The sequence below is a fragment of the Cherax quadricarinatus genome, chromosome 85, assembly GCF_038502225.1.
Source record: "Cherax quadricarinatus isolate ZL_2023a chromosome 85, ASM3850222v1, whole genome shotgun sequence".
In the NCBI taxonomy this organism is placed as follows: domain Eukaryota; kingdom Metazoa; phylum Arthropoda; class Malacostraca; order Decapoda; family Parastacidae; genus Cherax; species Cherax quadricarinatus.
In genome coordinates this window covers 19,626,494-19,645,180 of record NC_091376.1, presented here as the reverse complement: position 1 = coordinate 19,645,180, position 18,687 = coordinate 19,626,494, and the positions used below count along the sequence as shown (strand labels likewise).

Below are 18,687 nucleotides of genomic sequence, written 5' to 3'. Positions count from 1 at the left end.
TGGGATCTGATAGTGAGGTGTTGGCCAGACCCCTTATATAGCTTCCTTGGATGCTTTACTTTCATAGTTCCTTGATAATGTGAGTAGTCACGAAAGCGCTTGGAATTTCTCTATTTTTTCAGAGTGGTTGTTTTGCATATATATATATATATATATATATATATATATATATATATATATATATATATATATATATATATATATATATATATATATATATATATATATATATATATATATATATATATATATATATATATATATCTATATATATATATATATATATATATATATATATATATATATATATATATATATATATATATATATATATATATATATATATATATATTCCGAAAAAGATACCATAGAGTCAATAATAAAAATCATGTAGACCAGTGTTATCAACTTGCAATTGAGAATAAATAATGAAGGCTAGAAGTCAGGAGATGAGGCAACAGTTAAGGTCAGGTTAAGACCGGAAGGTGTATAATTCTACAGATTTTTCTGTAAGAGCAGACTCGATAACACTATGTAAACAAGGCACAAGTGAAACTTCAGGAAAATGTAAAGAAGGTAGATTTTCCCCTGCTAAGGAATTTATTAGTGCAAACATAACCCCATTAAAGTTGTCTAATATTTCACATGCATCATATTTACATACTAACTGGTACAGCATTTTCTGAAACTCTCTGTGAAGGTCTAAGGACTGGCAGATAATTTTGGAAAAAGATCGGTTTATGGGATTGTCACTGCTCTTAATTTGACAGAAAAGATCATTGTTAATAGAGGCATAAAACGCATTTCAGTTTTGGATATTGGTCGAAAAGAAAGCTGCTAAATTTTTCCCATATATTGAAGTTGAAGAACAGAGATGTAAAACTAGCTGAAGAACAGAGTTGTATGAAAAATTGAGGAAAAGAGATGTATAAATAGTTGATGCATAGAGATGTATAGCCAGTTGAATAGAGATGTATAACCAGTTGAATAGAGATGTATAACCAGTTGAATAGAGATGTATAACCAGTTGAATAGAGATGTATAGCCAGTTGAATAGAGATGTATAGCCAGTTGAATAGAGATGTATAACCAGTTGAATAGAGATGTATAACCAGTTGAATAGAGATGTATAACCAGTTGAATAGAGATGTATAGCCAGTTGAATAGAGATGTATAACCAGTTGAATAGAGATGTATAACCAGTTGAATAGAGATGTATAACCAGTTGAATATAGATGTATAGCCAGTTGAATAGAGATGTATAGCCAGTTGAATAGAGATGTATAACCAGTTGAATAGAGATGTATAGCCAGTTGAATAGAGATGTATAACCAGTTGAATAGAGATGTATAACCAGTTGAATAGAGATGTATAACCAGTTGAATAGAGATGTATAGCCAGTTGAATAGAGATGTATAACCAGTTAAATAGAGATGTATAACCAGTTGAATAGAGATGTATAACCAGTTGAATAAGAACATAAGAACATAAGAACGAAGGAACACTGCAGAAGGCCTACTGGCCCATGCGAGGCAGGTCCAAGTCCCTACCGGCTTAAGCCAATGCACCCAACCTAGTCAGGTCAGGTCACATTGACTTAAGGGAGGAACACGGCAACCGACCTGGTAGCACAAGCTATCAGGTCCAACTCACACCCACCCACATCTACTCATGTATTTATCCAACCTATTTTTAAAGCTACACAACGTTCTGGCCTCTATAACGGTACTTGGGAGTTTGTTCCACTCATCCACAACTCTATTACCAAACCAGTACTTTCCTATATCCCTCCTGAATCTGAATTTTTCCAACTTAAAACCATTGCTGCGAGTCCTGTCTAGGCTAGATATTTTCAGCACACTATTTACATCCCCTTTATTTATTCCTGTCTTCCACTTATAAACCTCAATCATATCCCCCCTAATTCTACGTCTTTCTAGAGAGTGCAGTTTCAGGGCCCTTAGTCTATCCTCATAGGGAAGGTTTCTGATACATGGGATCATCTTTGTCATCCTCCTTTGTACATTTTCCAGAGAATTTATATCCATTCTGTAATACGGTGACCAAAACTGTGCAGCATAATCTAAATGAGGCCTAACCAAGGATGTATAGAGTTGAAGAACAACCTGAGGACTCCTATTATTTATGCTTCTTGATATGAAGCCAAGGATTCTATTAGCTTTATTGCGAACACTTATGCACTGTTGTCTTGGTTTCAGATTACTGCTAACCAGAACTCCTAAATCTTTTTCGCAATCCGTAATATTAAGATCTACATTATTTAGTTTATATGTGGCATGGTTATTGTCCTGTCCAACATTTAGAACTTTGCATTTGTCTATATTAAACTGCATCTGCCACTTCTCCGACCACTGCATCAGTCTATTCAAATCTTCCTGGAGTGCTCGAATGTCCTCGTCAGAATGAATTCGACGGCCTATTTTGGTGTCATCGGCAAACTTGCCGATGTCGCTCTTTATGCCCTCATCTATGTCGTTTATGTAGATTGTGAACAGCAGGGGGCCCAACACTGACCCCTGTGGAACACCGCTCGTGACGCTTCCCCACTCTGATTTCTCCCCATTTATGCAAACTCTCTGCTGCCTATTTGTCAACCATGCCTCTATCCAGGAAAAAATTTCTCCTCCTATTCCATGTGCTTTAATTTTCCTCAATAGTCTCTGATGTGGGACCCTGTCAAAAGCCTTACTGAAGTCCATATACACAATATCATATTCATTACCATGATCTACCTCCTCAAATACCTTAGTGAAAAAAGTTAATAAATTCGTAAGGCAGGAACGCCCCTTTGTAAAACCATGCTGAGATTCGTTGATTAATTTATGCTTTTCAAGGTGGCTACGAACTGCCTCGGCAATTATTGATTCCATAAATTTTCCCACTATGGAGGTTAGGCTTATTGGTCTATAGTTCGAAGCTAAGGACCTGTCACCTGTTTTGAAAATAGGTATCACATTTGCCATTTTCCACTTATCTGGCACCATGCCAGTTTGTAGTGATATGTTGAAAAGATTAGCCAAAGGTGTGCTAAGCTCCTCTTTACATTCCTTTAGAACCCTTGCATACAGTTCATCAGGGCCTGGGGATTTGTTAGGTTTTAATTTATCTATTTGCCTAAGGACCATGTCACTTGTGACCCTAATAGTGCACAGTTTATTATCGTCCTGTTCTACATAATTTATCATTACTGGAATATCGCTGGTATCCTCCTGTGTAAAAACTGAGAGGAAGTATGTGTTAAAAATTCTACACATTTCCTTATCACTGTCAGTGAGCTGACCCGAGGAACTTTTGAGTGGGCTTATCTTGTCCCTGATCTTACTTCTGTATACCTGAAAGAATCCTTTTGGGTTAGTCTTCGATTCTCTTGCAACTTTAACCTCATAATCTTTATTTGCTTTTCTAATTCCCTTTTTTATTTCTCTCTTTAACTGAATATATCGATTTCTTAATTGCCCCTCTCCTCTTTTGATTTGCCTATATATGCCTCTCTTTTGACCAATCAGATATTTTAATCTATTGTTCATCCATTTAGGATCATTTTTGTTTGATCTGATTTCCCTATTTGGAACATAATTTGACTGAGCAGCTAGAACTATGCCCTGGAAAGCATCATATCGGCAACCATCACCACCTACCTGACCCCTAGTCAGGTCATTCCAGTTCAGCCCACCTAAGTAATTTTTCAGTCCTATGAAATCAGCCAAGCGAAAGTCAGGGACGGAGACTTGATTGCCATTATTAGGGGAATTCCATGATATGTTAAAACTGAGTGATTTGTGATCACTCTCCCCAAGCTCATCATTAACCTCAAGATTATTAATTAGTGTTTCCCTACTGGCAAGAACCAAGTCAAGGAGGTTATTTCCCCTAGTTGGCTCTGTCACAAACTGTTTTAAAAAACAATCCTGGATCGTATCAAGAAAGTCACCCGACTCTAAATTTCCTGTCAAATTGCTCCAGTCAATCTGTCTATAGTTGAAATCTCCCATTAGCACAACATTTTCGTATGTAGATGCCTTACGAATTTCGTCCCATAGAAGTTTACTGCACTCCCTATCAAGATTTGGGGCCCTGTAAATCACACCCAAAATTAGTTTTTCTCGGCCCTCGAGAAGCTGTAACCAAACAGATTCAGTGGCTGACGCTTCTAATTTTATATCTTGTCTAACACAACAATTTAAATTGTCTCTGACATACATCGCTACTCCACCACCTTTCCTGTTGACCCTGTCAGTGTGGAATAATTTATAGCCTTGTATGTGACATTCAGAGGGCATTCAGATGTATAACCAGTTGAATAGAGATGTATAACCAGTTAAATAGAGATGTATAACCAGTTGAATAGAGATGTATAGCCAGTTGAATAGAGATGTATAATCAGTTGAATAGAGATGTATAACCAGTTGAATAGAGATGTATAACCAGTTGAATATAGATGTATAGCCAGTTGAATAGAGATGTATAGCCAGTTGAATAGAGATGTATAACCAGTTGAATAGAGATGTATAACTAGTTGAATAGAGATGAATAGCCAGTTGAATAGAGATGTATAACCAGTTGAATAGAGATGTATAACCAGTTGAATAGAGATGTATAACCAGTTGAATAGAGATGTATAACCAGTTGAATAGAGATGTATAGCCAGTTGAATAGAGATGTATAGCCAGTTGAATAGAGATGTATAACCAGTTGAATAGAGATGTATAGCCAGTTGAATAGAGATGTATAACCAGTTGAATAGAGATGTATAGCCAGTTGAATAGAGATGTATAGCCAGTTGAATAGAGATGTATAGCCAGTTGAATAGAGATGTATAACCAGTTGAATAGAGATGTATAACCAGTTGAATAGAGATGTATAACCAGTTGAATAGAGATGTATAACCAGTTGAATAGAGATGTATAGCCAGTTGAATAGAGATGTATAACCAGTTGAATAGAGATGTATAACCAGTTGAATAGAGATGTATAACCAGTTGAATAGAGATGTATAGCCAGTTGAATAGAGATGTATAGCCAGTTGAAAAGATATGTATAACCAGTTGAATAGAGATGTATAGCCAGTTGAATAGAGATGTATAACCAGTTGAATAGAGATGTATAACCAGTTGAATAGAGATGTATAGCCAGTTGAATAGAGATGTATAACCAGTTGAATAGAGATGTATAGCCAGTTGAATAGAGATGTATAACCAGTTGAATAAAGATGTATAACCAGTTGAATAGAGATGTATAGCCAGTTGAATAGAGATGTATAACCAGTTGAATAGAGATGTATAGCCAGTTGAATAGAGATGTATAACCAGTTGAATAAAGATGTATAACCAGTTGAATAGAGATGTATAACCAGTTGAATAGAGATGTATAACCAGTTGAATAGAGATGTATAGCCAGTTGAATAGAGATGTATAACCAGTTGAATAGAGATGTATAACCAGTTGAATAGAGATGTATAGCCAGTTGAATAGAGATGTATAACCAGTTGAATAGAGATGTATAGCCAGTTGAATAGAGATGTATAACTAGTTGAATAAAGATGTATAACCAGTTGAATAGAGATGTATAGCCAGTTGAATAGAGATGTATAACCAGTTGAATAGAGATGTATAGCCAGTTGAATAGAGATGTATAACCAGTTGAATAAAGATGTATAACCAGTTGAATAGAGATGTATAACCAGTTGAATAGAGATGTATAACCAGTTGAATAGAGATGTATAGCCAGTTGAATAGAGATGTATAACCAGTTGAATAGAGATGTATAGCCAGTTGAATAGAGATGTATAACCAGTTGAATAGAGATGTATAACCAGTTTCCTTTGTAGTTTATTTTGACCAGAATTAAGTATAATTTTAATGTAGAAAGAGCGCTGATTTTATTTCCAGGATGGACTGAAATGTCATCCAATTTTCATTTACAATTCGTGAGGAAGTTTTGAATTGTTCAAGTTTTTTTTTTAACACCAGCCATTTCTCGCCGAGGTAAGGAAAACAGAAAGAGAAGAAATTTTTTCATTACCACTTACTCTGTTACCGTCTTGCCAGAGGTCCGCAGATACCACAGCTCAAATGAACTTCCAAACTGCAGTATCCCGCCCCTTCCTTCAGTGTACACTGTACTTCCCACTTCCAGAACTTAAGTCCAGCTAACCCGTTTACAAACCATACCACGGGCGGGGATAGAACCCGCGATCAGAGAGACTCTGATCGCGGGTTCTATCCCCGCCCGTGGTATAGTTTGTTTGCAATCATGTCATTACGATTTCGTGAGTCATGTTAACCGGCTTACCTGAATCCCTGTAAAAGTGTTACCTTGTTTATACTCCAACTGTCATATAAATCACTTGCTTCCTTACTGAATGGAGGCTAAATGTAAAATAAAGTGTGTCAAACTGAGGAGTAATGGTGAGTAGGCAACCTATTTTCCACCATCATTAATTAGGAAATGATTTATTTGTATTTAAAGAGTGACGACATCTTTCCACTGCTAGACGTCAATCTTGGCTTGAATTGTGCATAAATTTAGCTCTAACGAGGTGGAAAATGAACATGCTAGTCAAAGGATGGGTTGTGGAATAAATATATGTCAGACGTAACAATAAACATCACACAGTATCCAAGGATGAGAACACTAGGAGACATAGAAAAATGCAGTACAAGTTTAATAATTAAACTCTTTATAAAAGAATGTGCCCAGACTGCAGTTCAGCTGATACAGAAATAAACTCACCGAGAATGTCTTGTTGAGGAAGCCACTTGCTGATCATAACGTTGTTAGAAATATCTTGCAGCTCTCCTTCGTATTTCCAGATGACTCGCTGCGGCAGCTTACGGAAAGCCTGGATGAAGAGGTCAAGATATTGGGTTGGCATTGAGGTGCCGCGAGTGAAAGACCCCAAACTAAAGTAGATGACGCCAGCAGATCCTGCTCCTGTGATCCACGACTCCAGTTCCTGTAAGAAACACTCGTCCTGTTACTTATTTTGCTTTAGTGTGAAGTATTTGTTCAACAATGGAACACCAGACAGGCCAGAAAATCAGAGCAACAGGATAAACAAAACCAGAACAGAATTGACAGAATGGTCTTATTTCATGTAGTCAACTCACCTGTGGCAGATGATTGCCGGGGCGACAATGCATGGCTCCCACCTCCACCTGTGAGGGCAGGAGAGGCAGTGGTGTGTCAATAGTGAAGTGAGAATTAAGAAGTGCTAGACTCATGTTTCTTTCAACGTCCAGCAACGAAGGCAGCTCCGGGAACTGAGGTGAAATCTGAAGAGCATCAACAACACTTCGCTCAACGCATGTCTAACGCATGTGAAAGTAGTGAAGACCATCACATAAAAGTATTTCCAAATAATACAGAGCTTATAATACAATCACTTTCCTAATTGTATAATTTTTTGATACATCAGCTGCACTATAGTAGAATTCTGACTGTGGTCACATGCTCACCTCTTTCTGTATATGTGGCACAATGTATATGTGGCACAATGGCACAGTGCCGCCAGACAAACCCCATCCTTATTAGAATCAGGATGTTGCATAAGCGATGCCACATGCTCATGAGTCTTGGAAAGTCTTTAATGGGATTAGAGACATAGGCCGGGTTTAAGACGGTTCCCAAGACGGCGCTCTGACGCGGATCCATCCCTGGTGTAGCCAGAGTGATGAAGGGAACCTCATACAGGAAGGGATATGCAACCTGCAGGAGAACCAGTTCTAAGAGTCATGAGTGATAAAGTGGGGATACAATGATCAAATATGTAAATCACAGAATGGGTGGGGTTGAACCATGGCAAGCGAGTCTTAAGACTCAATTGCCATGAATCCTATTAGAGCCACCTGGCCAAGTGGTTAATGCACTGGCCTGAGTTTAAGGTCTCACTTGCTGTAGGTTCAAGTTCCTCCCATTCCCCGACTTGTTTACAATCGTGTTATTACAATTTCCCGAGTAAAATAAATATGTATATAGAAGTACTGGCAAATAAGTAAAACTTATCTATGTGACGGGCGAGATTTTTAAAATAAAAACTTTTAATAATCTTTATATTAATAAGTGACTTGTGTATTTCAGTACACATTGGAATGTATGTACACACGTGTAAACACGTGCACACAACACATGCGTGGGAGTAACACAACATTAGTGCTCTTTGAATTTAAGTGTTTCGTGGACTACTCAAAGATACTACAAGGCTCCTTAAATGAGTCAGGATCAGTGAACAAACCCTGAAGTTAGTTACTGCACGTCTTAGGTCACAAAAAGGTGGTGAGAGAGAGCCACAATTTAAATATGACAATTTGAAAGTGATATTAGTGAGAATAGGGAGGCAGTAGGCCTAGCGTGTGTAGGCGGTGTTACCACATGTGTCCCTCAAGTAAGTTAATAAAGTGTACATCAGTATGTGACCAGTGAAGCAAGTACAGTAAATGGAAATAAATTATATATTGAGAAGAAATGGAGGTGGAGGTACTATGATAAGACATTACTAATTGAATAACTACAGGCTATTTGTGCAAGTATTCACCTATGCATGGGTTGGGGAGTCAGGTGTGGGTTCCAGGTACTGCTAGCTGTGAGTGAATGGTCCACTCTTATGAACAAGGAATAGGCTAATAGGTACTCATTAACGAACAGTAACTGGTAATTTAAAACAGAAGTTAGGGTGGGCAGACATGTGTATATTAGAATGGAGCCTCTAGGATGAAAGATAAGAATAGAAGGTACAAGCTAGAAGGAGGGTGATGGGTCAGCATCAGGTCAGGAGAGGACAACATCACTTGTAACATGAGAAGGTACACACACACACTCAGACAACCTAACACACTCCCACCCAGTACTTTTCACACACTCTCATACTCACAGACCCACACACTCAGACCCACACTCATACATCTACACACACTCCCATACTCATACACCCACATATACTTACACTCCCATACTCATACACACACACACACACACACAGTGAAGAGGCGGGGCCAGGAGTTATGACTCGACCCCTGCAACAACAACTAGATGAGCGCACACACACACACACACACACAAGAGAAGAGTGGTGGAGCACATAAAAAGGAATGAGTTTATCAACGACAACCACCACAGATTCTGGGACTGGAAATCCTGCGTCACAAACCAACTCATTACCAGTTTCTCAAAAGCTATTCATATTGTGCTGATGAATGTTCAACAACTTACTACTTCGAAATTAAGATGTCTATTTTTCATTGTTTTAAATACTAGTAGAATGTAATACAGTACATGAACATCAAAATGGTATACAATACGGACAGGTTGGTAGGTAAGACACATAAGCAACAGTTAGGCAACTTTATTCCGAAATGTTTCGCCTACACAGTAGGCTTCTTCAGTCGAATACAGAAAGTAGGCAGGAACAGTAGAGATGTGAAGTCGATGTAATCAGTCCATCACCCTTAAAGTCGTAGAATTTGAGGTTGTCAGTCCCTCAGCCTGGAGAAGTTCAGTTCCATAGTCAGGAACTATCTGAAGATCAACGAACGAACGAACGAAAGTTCAGGTAAGATCCCAAATGGGATGAGCGGGGAAGACGGGACAGACGAGGAACAGTGCTGGAGAGGAGTGTTCTTAGTCGTAGAAATAATGTAAATTGTTCCATTGTAATACTAAATTTCATTGTTTTAATTAAATTGTACTAAACTGTAGTACATCATATTGTAAATTGTTTTAAATTGTTACATTGTAATACTGTAATCTTTATTAACTAATTCAATAGTGTAACAAGTCTCTACTGGACTTATCAAAACCACGTAGCATTACCTGACAGAATATTCACTTCTACTGTACTCACTGTAACTCATCTAATGACCATATGAACTATATATTATTGCCTTACTAATCATACGTTAATCTCTATGTTTGCCAAAATGCTCTGCATACAAAGGGGCTTTTGACATGTACACCCAACTATTATATTCCTCTGTACAACCATGTAATTTGTCATAATAAACATCTGTATCTCATCTTTATCTTTGCTCGAGTTGTACGACAAGGTGACAGCAGCAAGACAAGAGAGTGAAAGGGGTTGGCAGACTGCGCTTTCTTGGACTGTATGAAGGCTTTCGACATTCTTCCACAAAAGGGATTATGACCAGGCAGGTTTAACAGGGAAAGCACTGCAATGGATCAGTGTATACCTGATGGAAATGCATCAGCGAGTCATGGAACATGACGAGGTGTCAGACAGGGAGTCTGTGACGAGTGGGGTTCCACAGGGGACAGACCTAGGACCAGTGCTGTTTCTTGTATGTGTGTTTTAGACCTGACGGAAGGAATAGTCTCAGAAGTGTCCCTGTTTGCAGACAATATAAAGTTAATGAGGAGAATTTAATTGGAGGAAGACCAGGCAGAACTACAAAGCAATCTGCACAGGCTGCAGGCCTGGTCCAGAAACTGACTCTTGGAATTCAAGCCCACCAAGTGCAAATTCATGAATATTGGGGAAGGGCAAAGACAATCGCAGACAGAGTACAGTCTAGCAGACCAAAGACTACAAACCTCACTCAAGGAAAAGGATCTTGGGATGTGTATAATACCAAGTGCATCTCCTGAGGTATACATCAACCAAATAACTGCTGCAGCATGTGAGTGCCTAGTAAGCCTATCTAACTAGGGACTCACAGGTAAGGGCCCCCGAGGGGTGAGGGGGAAGTGGGGATAGGTGAAGAACAGAAGGGAGAGAGGAGAAGAAAAAGGAAACGAGTCGGGCTAAACCCAACCACATGGCATTGTAAAGCTTACATCAGGCTTGAAAGGAATGCATCTGTTTTTGCTCTGTCTCGTATCAACTGCAAAACTATTAGCGCAAAAATCGGCAAAGGCAGAAGTTTTGGTGGCCCCAAATGACACTTGGCAAGCAGGTTCACCAAACAGAACAGGGAATGCCCCTCCACAGCAATGGCAGTTAAAGACGAGTTGAAGAGATAACTTTAGATAAAGCAAAGATGGTAATTTTCTTTAGGACATTATGTTCTGAAAAAATCACGAAACAATTGGAATAGTGCAAAAGGAGCAAGACTGCTGAATGAGTTAAGTGTATCGAGGGGGGAGCGGGGTTGTATTAATATTATAATTAGAAAGAAGCACTAAACCACAAGGGCTATACAGTGCAGCAGGGCAGGGAAGGATGCAGGGGTAATGGTTGGTAAAAGGGAAAGGGATGATTATTAGGTTATGAAGTGTTGTGGTGCAGTGGATAGTGCGGGGGTAAAGGGTAGCTAGAGATTAAGGTGGAAAGGGCTGAGAAGAGTGCCAGAGACAACATCATCAGATTTTGTGTAGTAAATCAGATGCTGTCAAAAAGGCAAAGAGAAAGTCTGAATTAAAGGAGGGTCCATCACCAAGAATGGAAGGTAAGGAAAGGGCAGCAGAGTGAAGATGACGTTGAAGGTAAATTCTGTGTGCTCGTTGATAGAGTGGGCAGTCCACCAGAATGTGGCTAACAGATACTGGAACTTGATAATTCTCACAGAGAGGAACAGGACGGCTCACCAAGAGATACCTGTGAGTAAGACGAGTGTGGCCAATGTGAAGACGGGAGAGAGTAGTCTCCCAACCTCGACACCGATGACATGAAGATGGCCACAAACCTATACTCAGCATGACAGAACAAAGTTTGTTATAGAGCAGATCAGACCAATGTTATTGCCAATAGGTGCAAAGATGGGTAGCAATTACAACAAAATAGTCCGTGAATGGAACACCTCTATATGAAACTGGGAGGTCATGTACTGTTGATCACGCAGCAGTGTCTGCCTGTTTATTGCCCTATACGTCAACATGACCAGGGACCCAGCAAAAAAACAATATCTCTGTGTTTGCTAGGGATACGGTGTGACCAAAGTTGGATATGAAGAACTAGGGGGTGAGGTGTATCAAATTTCCATATAGCCTGTAAAGCACTAAGGGAGTCTGAAACGACCACAAATGGTGACACAGGCATAGATGCAATACAGATAAATGCTATGAGAATGGCATACAATTCAGCCATAAAAATGCTAGCCAAGGGTAATAAATGCCCTCGCACAACACTGTATGGAAACACTGCTGCAAATCTGACGCCATCAGAAGACTTAGAACCATCAGTGTACACTGCGATAGCAAGAGAATGAGAGTGGAAGTGTTCAAGAAAAAGAGAGCAGGAAGCCACCATATGTAGTTGGGCTTTCGTGCATGGCAGTGGGAAAGAACAGACACAAACAGCCGGAACTTCCCAAGGGGGCAGGGAAAAGTGAGAGGCTACATGAACATAGAGACGTGGTAACTGAACAGAAGACAAGAGCAAATGTAGGCAGAGAGAAAATGGATGGAGTAAACAGGGGTGATGAACAAATAATGTTTATTAATATCAGTGACTCTTACATATGGAAGGATTGCAGGGGTCATAGGATCAAACATAATAGCGAAGGCAATGAGCATCACAGCGATCAGACATGGATGGAAAATTCACCTCTATTTAGAGGCTCTCAACAGGGGACGAACGAAAGGCACCAAGGCACAGGCAGAGACCTTGGTGATGAATAGGATGTAACTAAGATAGAGTTGCAGGAGAAGCTGCAGAATAGATCTGGTCACCATAATCTAGCTTGGCCAAGACTAGGGTGGAATGCAAACGGAGGAGAGTGTGACGATCTGCTCCCCATGAACAATGTGCAAGAACCTTAAGGAGGTTTAGCCGACCATGGCAAATTGTCTTTAACGAAGAAATGTGAAGATTCCAAGTCAGCCAGTGGTCAGAGAGCAGGTCCAGAAACCTGACCGTATCACATGTCAGAATGCATGAACTGAACCGTGTAAGTACAAGGGAGTATCCGGTATAAGCGGGCGTCTAGTGAAGGTAATGAATTGGGTTTTCGTACTGGAAAATTTAAACCATGAGAAGTGGTCCAATGAGAGACTCGGTCTATCACTACCTGAAGGGAGGCTGCTACCAGTTGACAGTCAGTGCCCGAATGAGCTATAGCGAAGTCATCAACAGAAAGTGATGACCAAATATGCAAAGGAAGAATGGAAGTTACGCCATTTAGAGCTAAGTGAAAAAGAGTAGTACTGAGGACACAACCTAGTGAGACTACTTCAGCTTGTACAAAGTGTGAGGAAAGCGAGGCGCCAATACGGCCCTGAAATTGTCTATCGGACAAGAAAGCAGCGATGAAGTTTGTGAATGCTGTAGAGGAATAGATTGTTGCAAGGGTCGTGAAATAGAAGAGGTAGGAGGAGTCCCGGTGTCCATCGGAGGTGTCGTCTCCGCAATATAGTTGGAAATAGCGTCTAACGTCTCAGTCGTTAAGGAAGCCAACGATGCCATGTCAGAGACAGGAGAGGCATTGCAAGGAAAGGTTGAAGGAACTACAGAGGAAACCAAAGAGGTCTGAGGGGGGCAGGGAGTATGAACGTGGAGAGATGCATTGGCTGGGGTAGAAGAGGCCTGCAGTGTAACAGGAGAGGAAGGAGGCTGGAGGGTAACTATGGAGGAAGACAGGGGGGGAGAACAGGAGAAGAAGGGACTACACGAGGGGGAGGGTGAACCTCTACTTTCGTGTGAGAGCTGGAAAGAGGATGAGAACGAGGCTCCAAGGTAGGAGATATATTTTGTGCAGGTGATGGATGAGAAGAAAGTGCAGGTCTGCGAGGTTTAGTAGATTGAGAAGCAAATGAGTGAGATGAAGAAGTAGAAGGAGGAAGTGGTGTGGAGGTAGGAGTGTCAGAGGATAAAACTGCAAAAGAATTCGAAACTGGGGCGACCCCAGAAGACACAGACACAGAGGAATTGAGAGGCGAGAGGACTGTCGAGGCTGGAGGTCTTCAGGCTACCCGAGCATATGGGACAAGAGGGACTTTACCTTGAAGGCAGAGCTGAGAGACAGCCATAGTGTAAGTGAGGCCCTTACACTCCTTAAGATAATGGATCTCTCGTTCACTACGATAAACTTGGCAACAGCGTGAAAAGGACGAATGAGGCTCCTTGCAATTAAGACAAGATGGGGGAAGACTAAATGGCGTATTGGAATGATCTGCTGTACCACAGACCGGGCATTCTGCTGCAGATCTGCAGTGCTTAGCAGGATGTCCAAAACGTCAGCAATTATGACACTGATGGGGAGTGGGAACAACTTGAAAGACCTCTAGACGATGGCCCACAATATGAACAGAGGATGGAAGCTCATGGCAATCGAAGGTTAAGCGAGCGATGTTACTAGGAAAGTGCCTCCGCCCACGAGCAGGCAGGATGTACATATCTACCATGAGGATAGGGAAGTTCTGAAGGGCTAATTGTTCTAAAATATCCTCGCTGCAAGGCAAAAAGTCACTCTGTACAACAGTACACGGCAAGACCACAGTACCACTGCAAGAATTAAGAGTAGTGTGCTTACGAATGGTGACTGGTATGTTATCTATGAGAGTGATGCAGGAGAGGGCATGAGTTTGCTCGGAATTCTGTACTGTTATGACATGCACTTCGCTTTGAAGTGCATGAAAAGATATATTTGGGCCAACATGCCATAAAAGAGCTTTACGAGTTCCATGGTCAGAAAGATAATCAGTTTGAGATGTTGCTTAAAAAGAAAAGAATTTTGTCCACTGCATACTCGTTAGTGTGGTATTCAAAGGTAGTGAGTGCCGTTTAGGTCGTTTTTGAGCAGTCATTGATGAACTGTCGTCAGTAGGTTGTCGTGGATGCTTAGGAGTAGAACCGCAAGCGGTCTGACCCGAGGGAGGTGGGCAATCCGAGAACCGTCATACCATATTCAGGGAAGCCAGACGCATTGTCAAAGTTGTGCTAGAAGCAGTGGTATGAACTGAAATGGGTGACACTGCAGCATCTGAAGCAGGTGATGAAGCATCACTGGCAGAAGGTACAGGGGTATGAGAAGAGTCGAGAGAATGGTCCAATAATGAAGCTGGGTCAGAACAGGGTGTGGGGTCAGAATGGGGCCTGGGAGAACAAATAGTTACACTGGGTGAATATTCCATAATAATAGGTGCATCTTCCATATCTCCTTTCTTGTTATTTTAAGAAGAAAAAAATAAAGAAGGAAAGAAAAAAAAAGAGGGACAGTGGAGGGACAGTCGTAAAGAGGCATTGAGGGGCTGAAAGCTCTTTCCCTCATCCGAGAGGGCCTCGAGCCCACTGGCAGTGAAGATGCAGCATGAAACCTGTGCCATACCCTACCCTTCACGCCAGTATACCAGTGCTCTGGGATAGCAGCCTCATATCTATCGAGCTACCTCAAGGGACAAAAGAAAGGACAGTCGGAAACCCATCACAAAGCATACCTCCTTTGGCTGCCACCCCCAGAACCGACAGGCAGCTTCTGAAGATACACCCATCATTCAAAGGGCACCTTACCCACGACCCAGAAACCGGGAAGGGAGTAGGGCATCCTCAGACAATTCAGATTCCACAGCAAACCACACTATCCCCGAGGGACATCAAGGAGGGGGATGAACTCCAGCATGTCACCCCCCACCTAGAAACTGCAATGCCAGAGGGAAGGATCCCAGAGGCTACAAACGGGAGAAGGAAAAGGGGAGGGTTGGGAGAGGGGAGGGAAGGGACAAAAGGGGAGGAAGGGATAGGAAAGGGGGGATTAGGGGGTAATTAGGTTCGGTCGGAGGAAGAAGACCAAGAGGTCTAATTCCTCAGACCGATAGCCTCTTTACCACGACAAGGAGCCCCCCTTAAAGAGGTAAAACAACATAAACATAGCATTAAAAGAGGACAAGATTCTAATGCTCTGTTTATTCATGTAAGAGATTTTAATCATCCAATCGATTTTCAAAAGATGGGAAAGTTGTATCTAGCCAGTCCATGGCCTAGAGAAATGTAATAGAATCAAGTTTCATAAAAACCACGTTGAAAAAAAAAACAAGAATATTGCTTTTAGGTTATGTAAATTGGATTCATTTAAAATTAATAAAACTTGAGAAGAATTTAAGATACATTAGACAAGTTAAATTCTTAATGACTGGTAAAATATAAGCTGTGTTGCCCAGATCCTTGACTACCTACCAACATCATCATAAAAAGTCAGGTGTTGAGAGGTGGCTGCGAGGTGCAGACTTGTCGTTATAGGCCTCCCTGTTAATCTTTTATTTCTGTAGTTCATTGATAATGTGAGATATCACGAAAGCACTTTGAATTTCACTGTTTTTTCACAGTGGTTATTCTGCATATATATATATATATATATATATATATATATATATATATATATATATATATATATATATATATATATATATATATATATATATATATATATATATATATATATATATATATATATATATATATATATATATATATATATATATATATATATATATATATATATATATCTTGTAGGTAGTAGGTTGGTAGACAGCATCGCCCAGGGAGGTACTACCGTCCTGCCAGGGAGTGTAAAACGGAGGCCTATTATTGTTTTACATGATGGTAGGATTGCTGGTGACATTTTATTCTGTCTCATAAACATGCAAGATTTCAGGTACGTCTTGCTACTTCTACTTACACTTAGGTCACACTACACATACATGTACAAGCATATATATACACACCACTCTGGGTTTTATGCTATTTTCTTTCTGGCTCTTGTTCTTTTTATTTCCTCTTATCTCCATGGGGAAGTGGAACAGAATTCTTCCTCCGTAAGCCATGCGTGTTGTAAGAGGCAACTAAAATGCCGGGAGCAAGGGGCTAGTAACTCCTTCTCCTGTATATATTACTAAATGTAAAAGGAGAAATTTTCGTTTTTCCTTTTGGGCCACCCTGCCTCGGTGGGATGCGGCCGGTGTGTTGAAAGAATGAAGAATATATATATATAATATATATATATATAATATATATATATATAATATATATATATATAATATATATATATATATATATATATGTAGGTAGTAGGTTGGTAGACAGCAACCGCCCAGGGAGGTACTACCGTCCTGCCAAGTGAGTGTAAAACGAAAGCCTGTAATTGTTTTACATGATGGTAGGATTGCTGGTGTCCTTTTTTCTGTCTCATGAACATGCAAGATTTCAGGTATGTCTTGCTACTTCTACTTACACTTAGGTCACACAACACATACATGTACAAGCATATGTATACACACCCCTCTGGGTTTTCTTCTATTTTCTTACTAGCTCTTGTTCTTGTTTATTTCCTCTTATCTCCATGGGGAAGTGGAACAGAATTCTTCCTCCGTAAGCTATGCGTGTTGTAAGAGGCGACTAAAATGCCAGGAGCAAGGGGCTAGTAACCCCTTCTCCTGTATATATTACTAAATGTGAAAGGATAAACTTTTGTTTTTCCTTTTGGGCCACCCTGCCTTGGTGGGATACAGCCGATGTGTTGAAAGAAAGAAAGATATATATATATATATATATATATATATATATATATATATATATATATATATATATATATATATATATATATATATATATATATATATATGCAAGGAATTCGCGAGAGCATGCGAAATATATTGGTCCAGTGTGGGTAGATCGGTAAAGCACTGCGTACCTTGTCCGAAGGTTCGTAGGTTCGAGTCTCCTTCATATATATATATATATATATATATATATATATATATATATATATATATATATATATATATATATATATATATATACATATATATATTCATCAGTAGGAATATTTTTATTATATAATATGGTACAAAAGATTTAAGGGGATAGTAACCCCTTCTCATGTATAAATTACTAAGTTTGAAAAGAAAATAATTGGTTTTTCTTTTTAAGTCACACTGCTTTGGTGGGATACTGCCGGTTTGTTGAAAAAAATTGGAGCTAATTAAATATAATGAGAATTAAATAAGAATATATAGTAACATGATTTACGTTAGCTATGATAAGAAATCTTTTGTGTCAAGTACTGGCCTCTGATATAGGCTGTTGACCCGGCTGTTGACCCGGCTGTTGACCCGGCTGATATGACTCTAGGCTAAAATTGGCTTTCAGAAAGCACTGGTTTGGTAATAGAGTTGTGGACGAGTAGAACAAACTCCCGAGTTGTGTAATTTTAAAAATAGGTGGGATAATCACATGAGTGGATGTGGGTGGGTGTGAGTTGGACCTAACTAGCTTGTGCTACTAGGTCGGATGCAGTGCTCCTCCCTCAAGTGACGTGTCTGACCTCACTAGGTCAGTGAGGTCAGACGGTCAGTGAGCTTAATGTCACTAGGTCAGCGAGCTAAAGCCAGTGGGAGAACTGGACCTGCCTCGCATAGGCCAGTAGGCCTGCTTCAGTGTTCCTTCTTTATGTTCTTATATCATAATATGAAGTCGCTAAGAAATGCATAATTAACAACTTCACTCCTCTTAAATAAATATTCTAAGGATGTTTTATACGAAGTTCACTTAAAACATTACTTAATATAGAAGTTGGAGGAGCATCAACCTCACTTGGGAGCTCAGGTTATCACGTACACTTGAGATAATCGTAGTGATGAGCATCAACCTCACTTGGGAGCTCAGGTTATCACGTACACTTGAGATAATCGTAGTGATGAGCATCAACCTCACTTGGGAGCTCAGGTTATCACGTACACTTGAGATAATCGTAGTGATGAGCATCAACCTCACTTGGGAGCTCAG

At 40.0% G+C, this 18,687-nt stretch overlaps 2 protein-coding genes across 2 annotated transcripts in view; both read right to left on the bottom strand.

Moving 5' to 3' along the window:
* Positions 1 to 7,243, bottom strand: part of LOC138855234 (UDP-glycosyltransferase UGT5-like) — a 15,221-nt gene extending 7,978 nt beyond the window's left edge. The window contains exons 1-2 of the mRNA XM_070103532.1: positions 7,130 to 7,243; positions 6,753 to 6,975 (exon numbers count right to left, since the gene is read on the bottom strand). Of these exons, the coding sequence (XP_069959633.1) occupies positions 6,753 to 6,975; positions 7,130 to 7,243 (337 nt within the window). The remainder of the gene's footprint in view (positions 1 to 6,752; positions 6,976 to 7,129) is intronic.
* Positions 7,244 to 7,250: 7 nt separating this feature from the next.
* The window catches only part of LOC128703114 (UDP-glucosyltransferase 2-like), a 238,842-nt gene continuing 227,405 nt past the window's right edge, over positions 7,251 to 18,687 (bottom strand). Inside the window, exons 4-5 of the mRNA XM_070103531.1 lie at positions 7,478 to 7,727; positions 7,251 to 7,294 (exon numbers count right to left, since the gene is read on the bottom strand). Coding sequence (XP_069959632.1) covers positions 7,251 to 7,294; positions 7,478 to 7,727 — 294 coding nt within the window. The remainder of the gene's footprint in view (positions 7,295 to 7,477; positions 7,728 to 18,687) is intronic.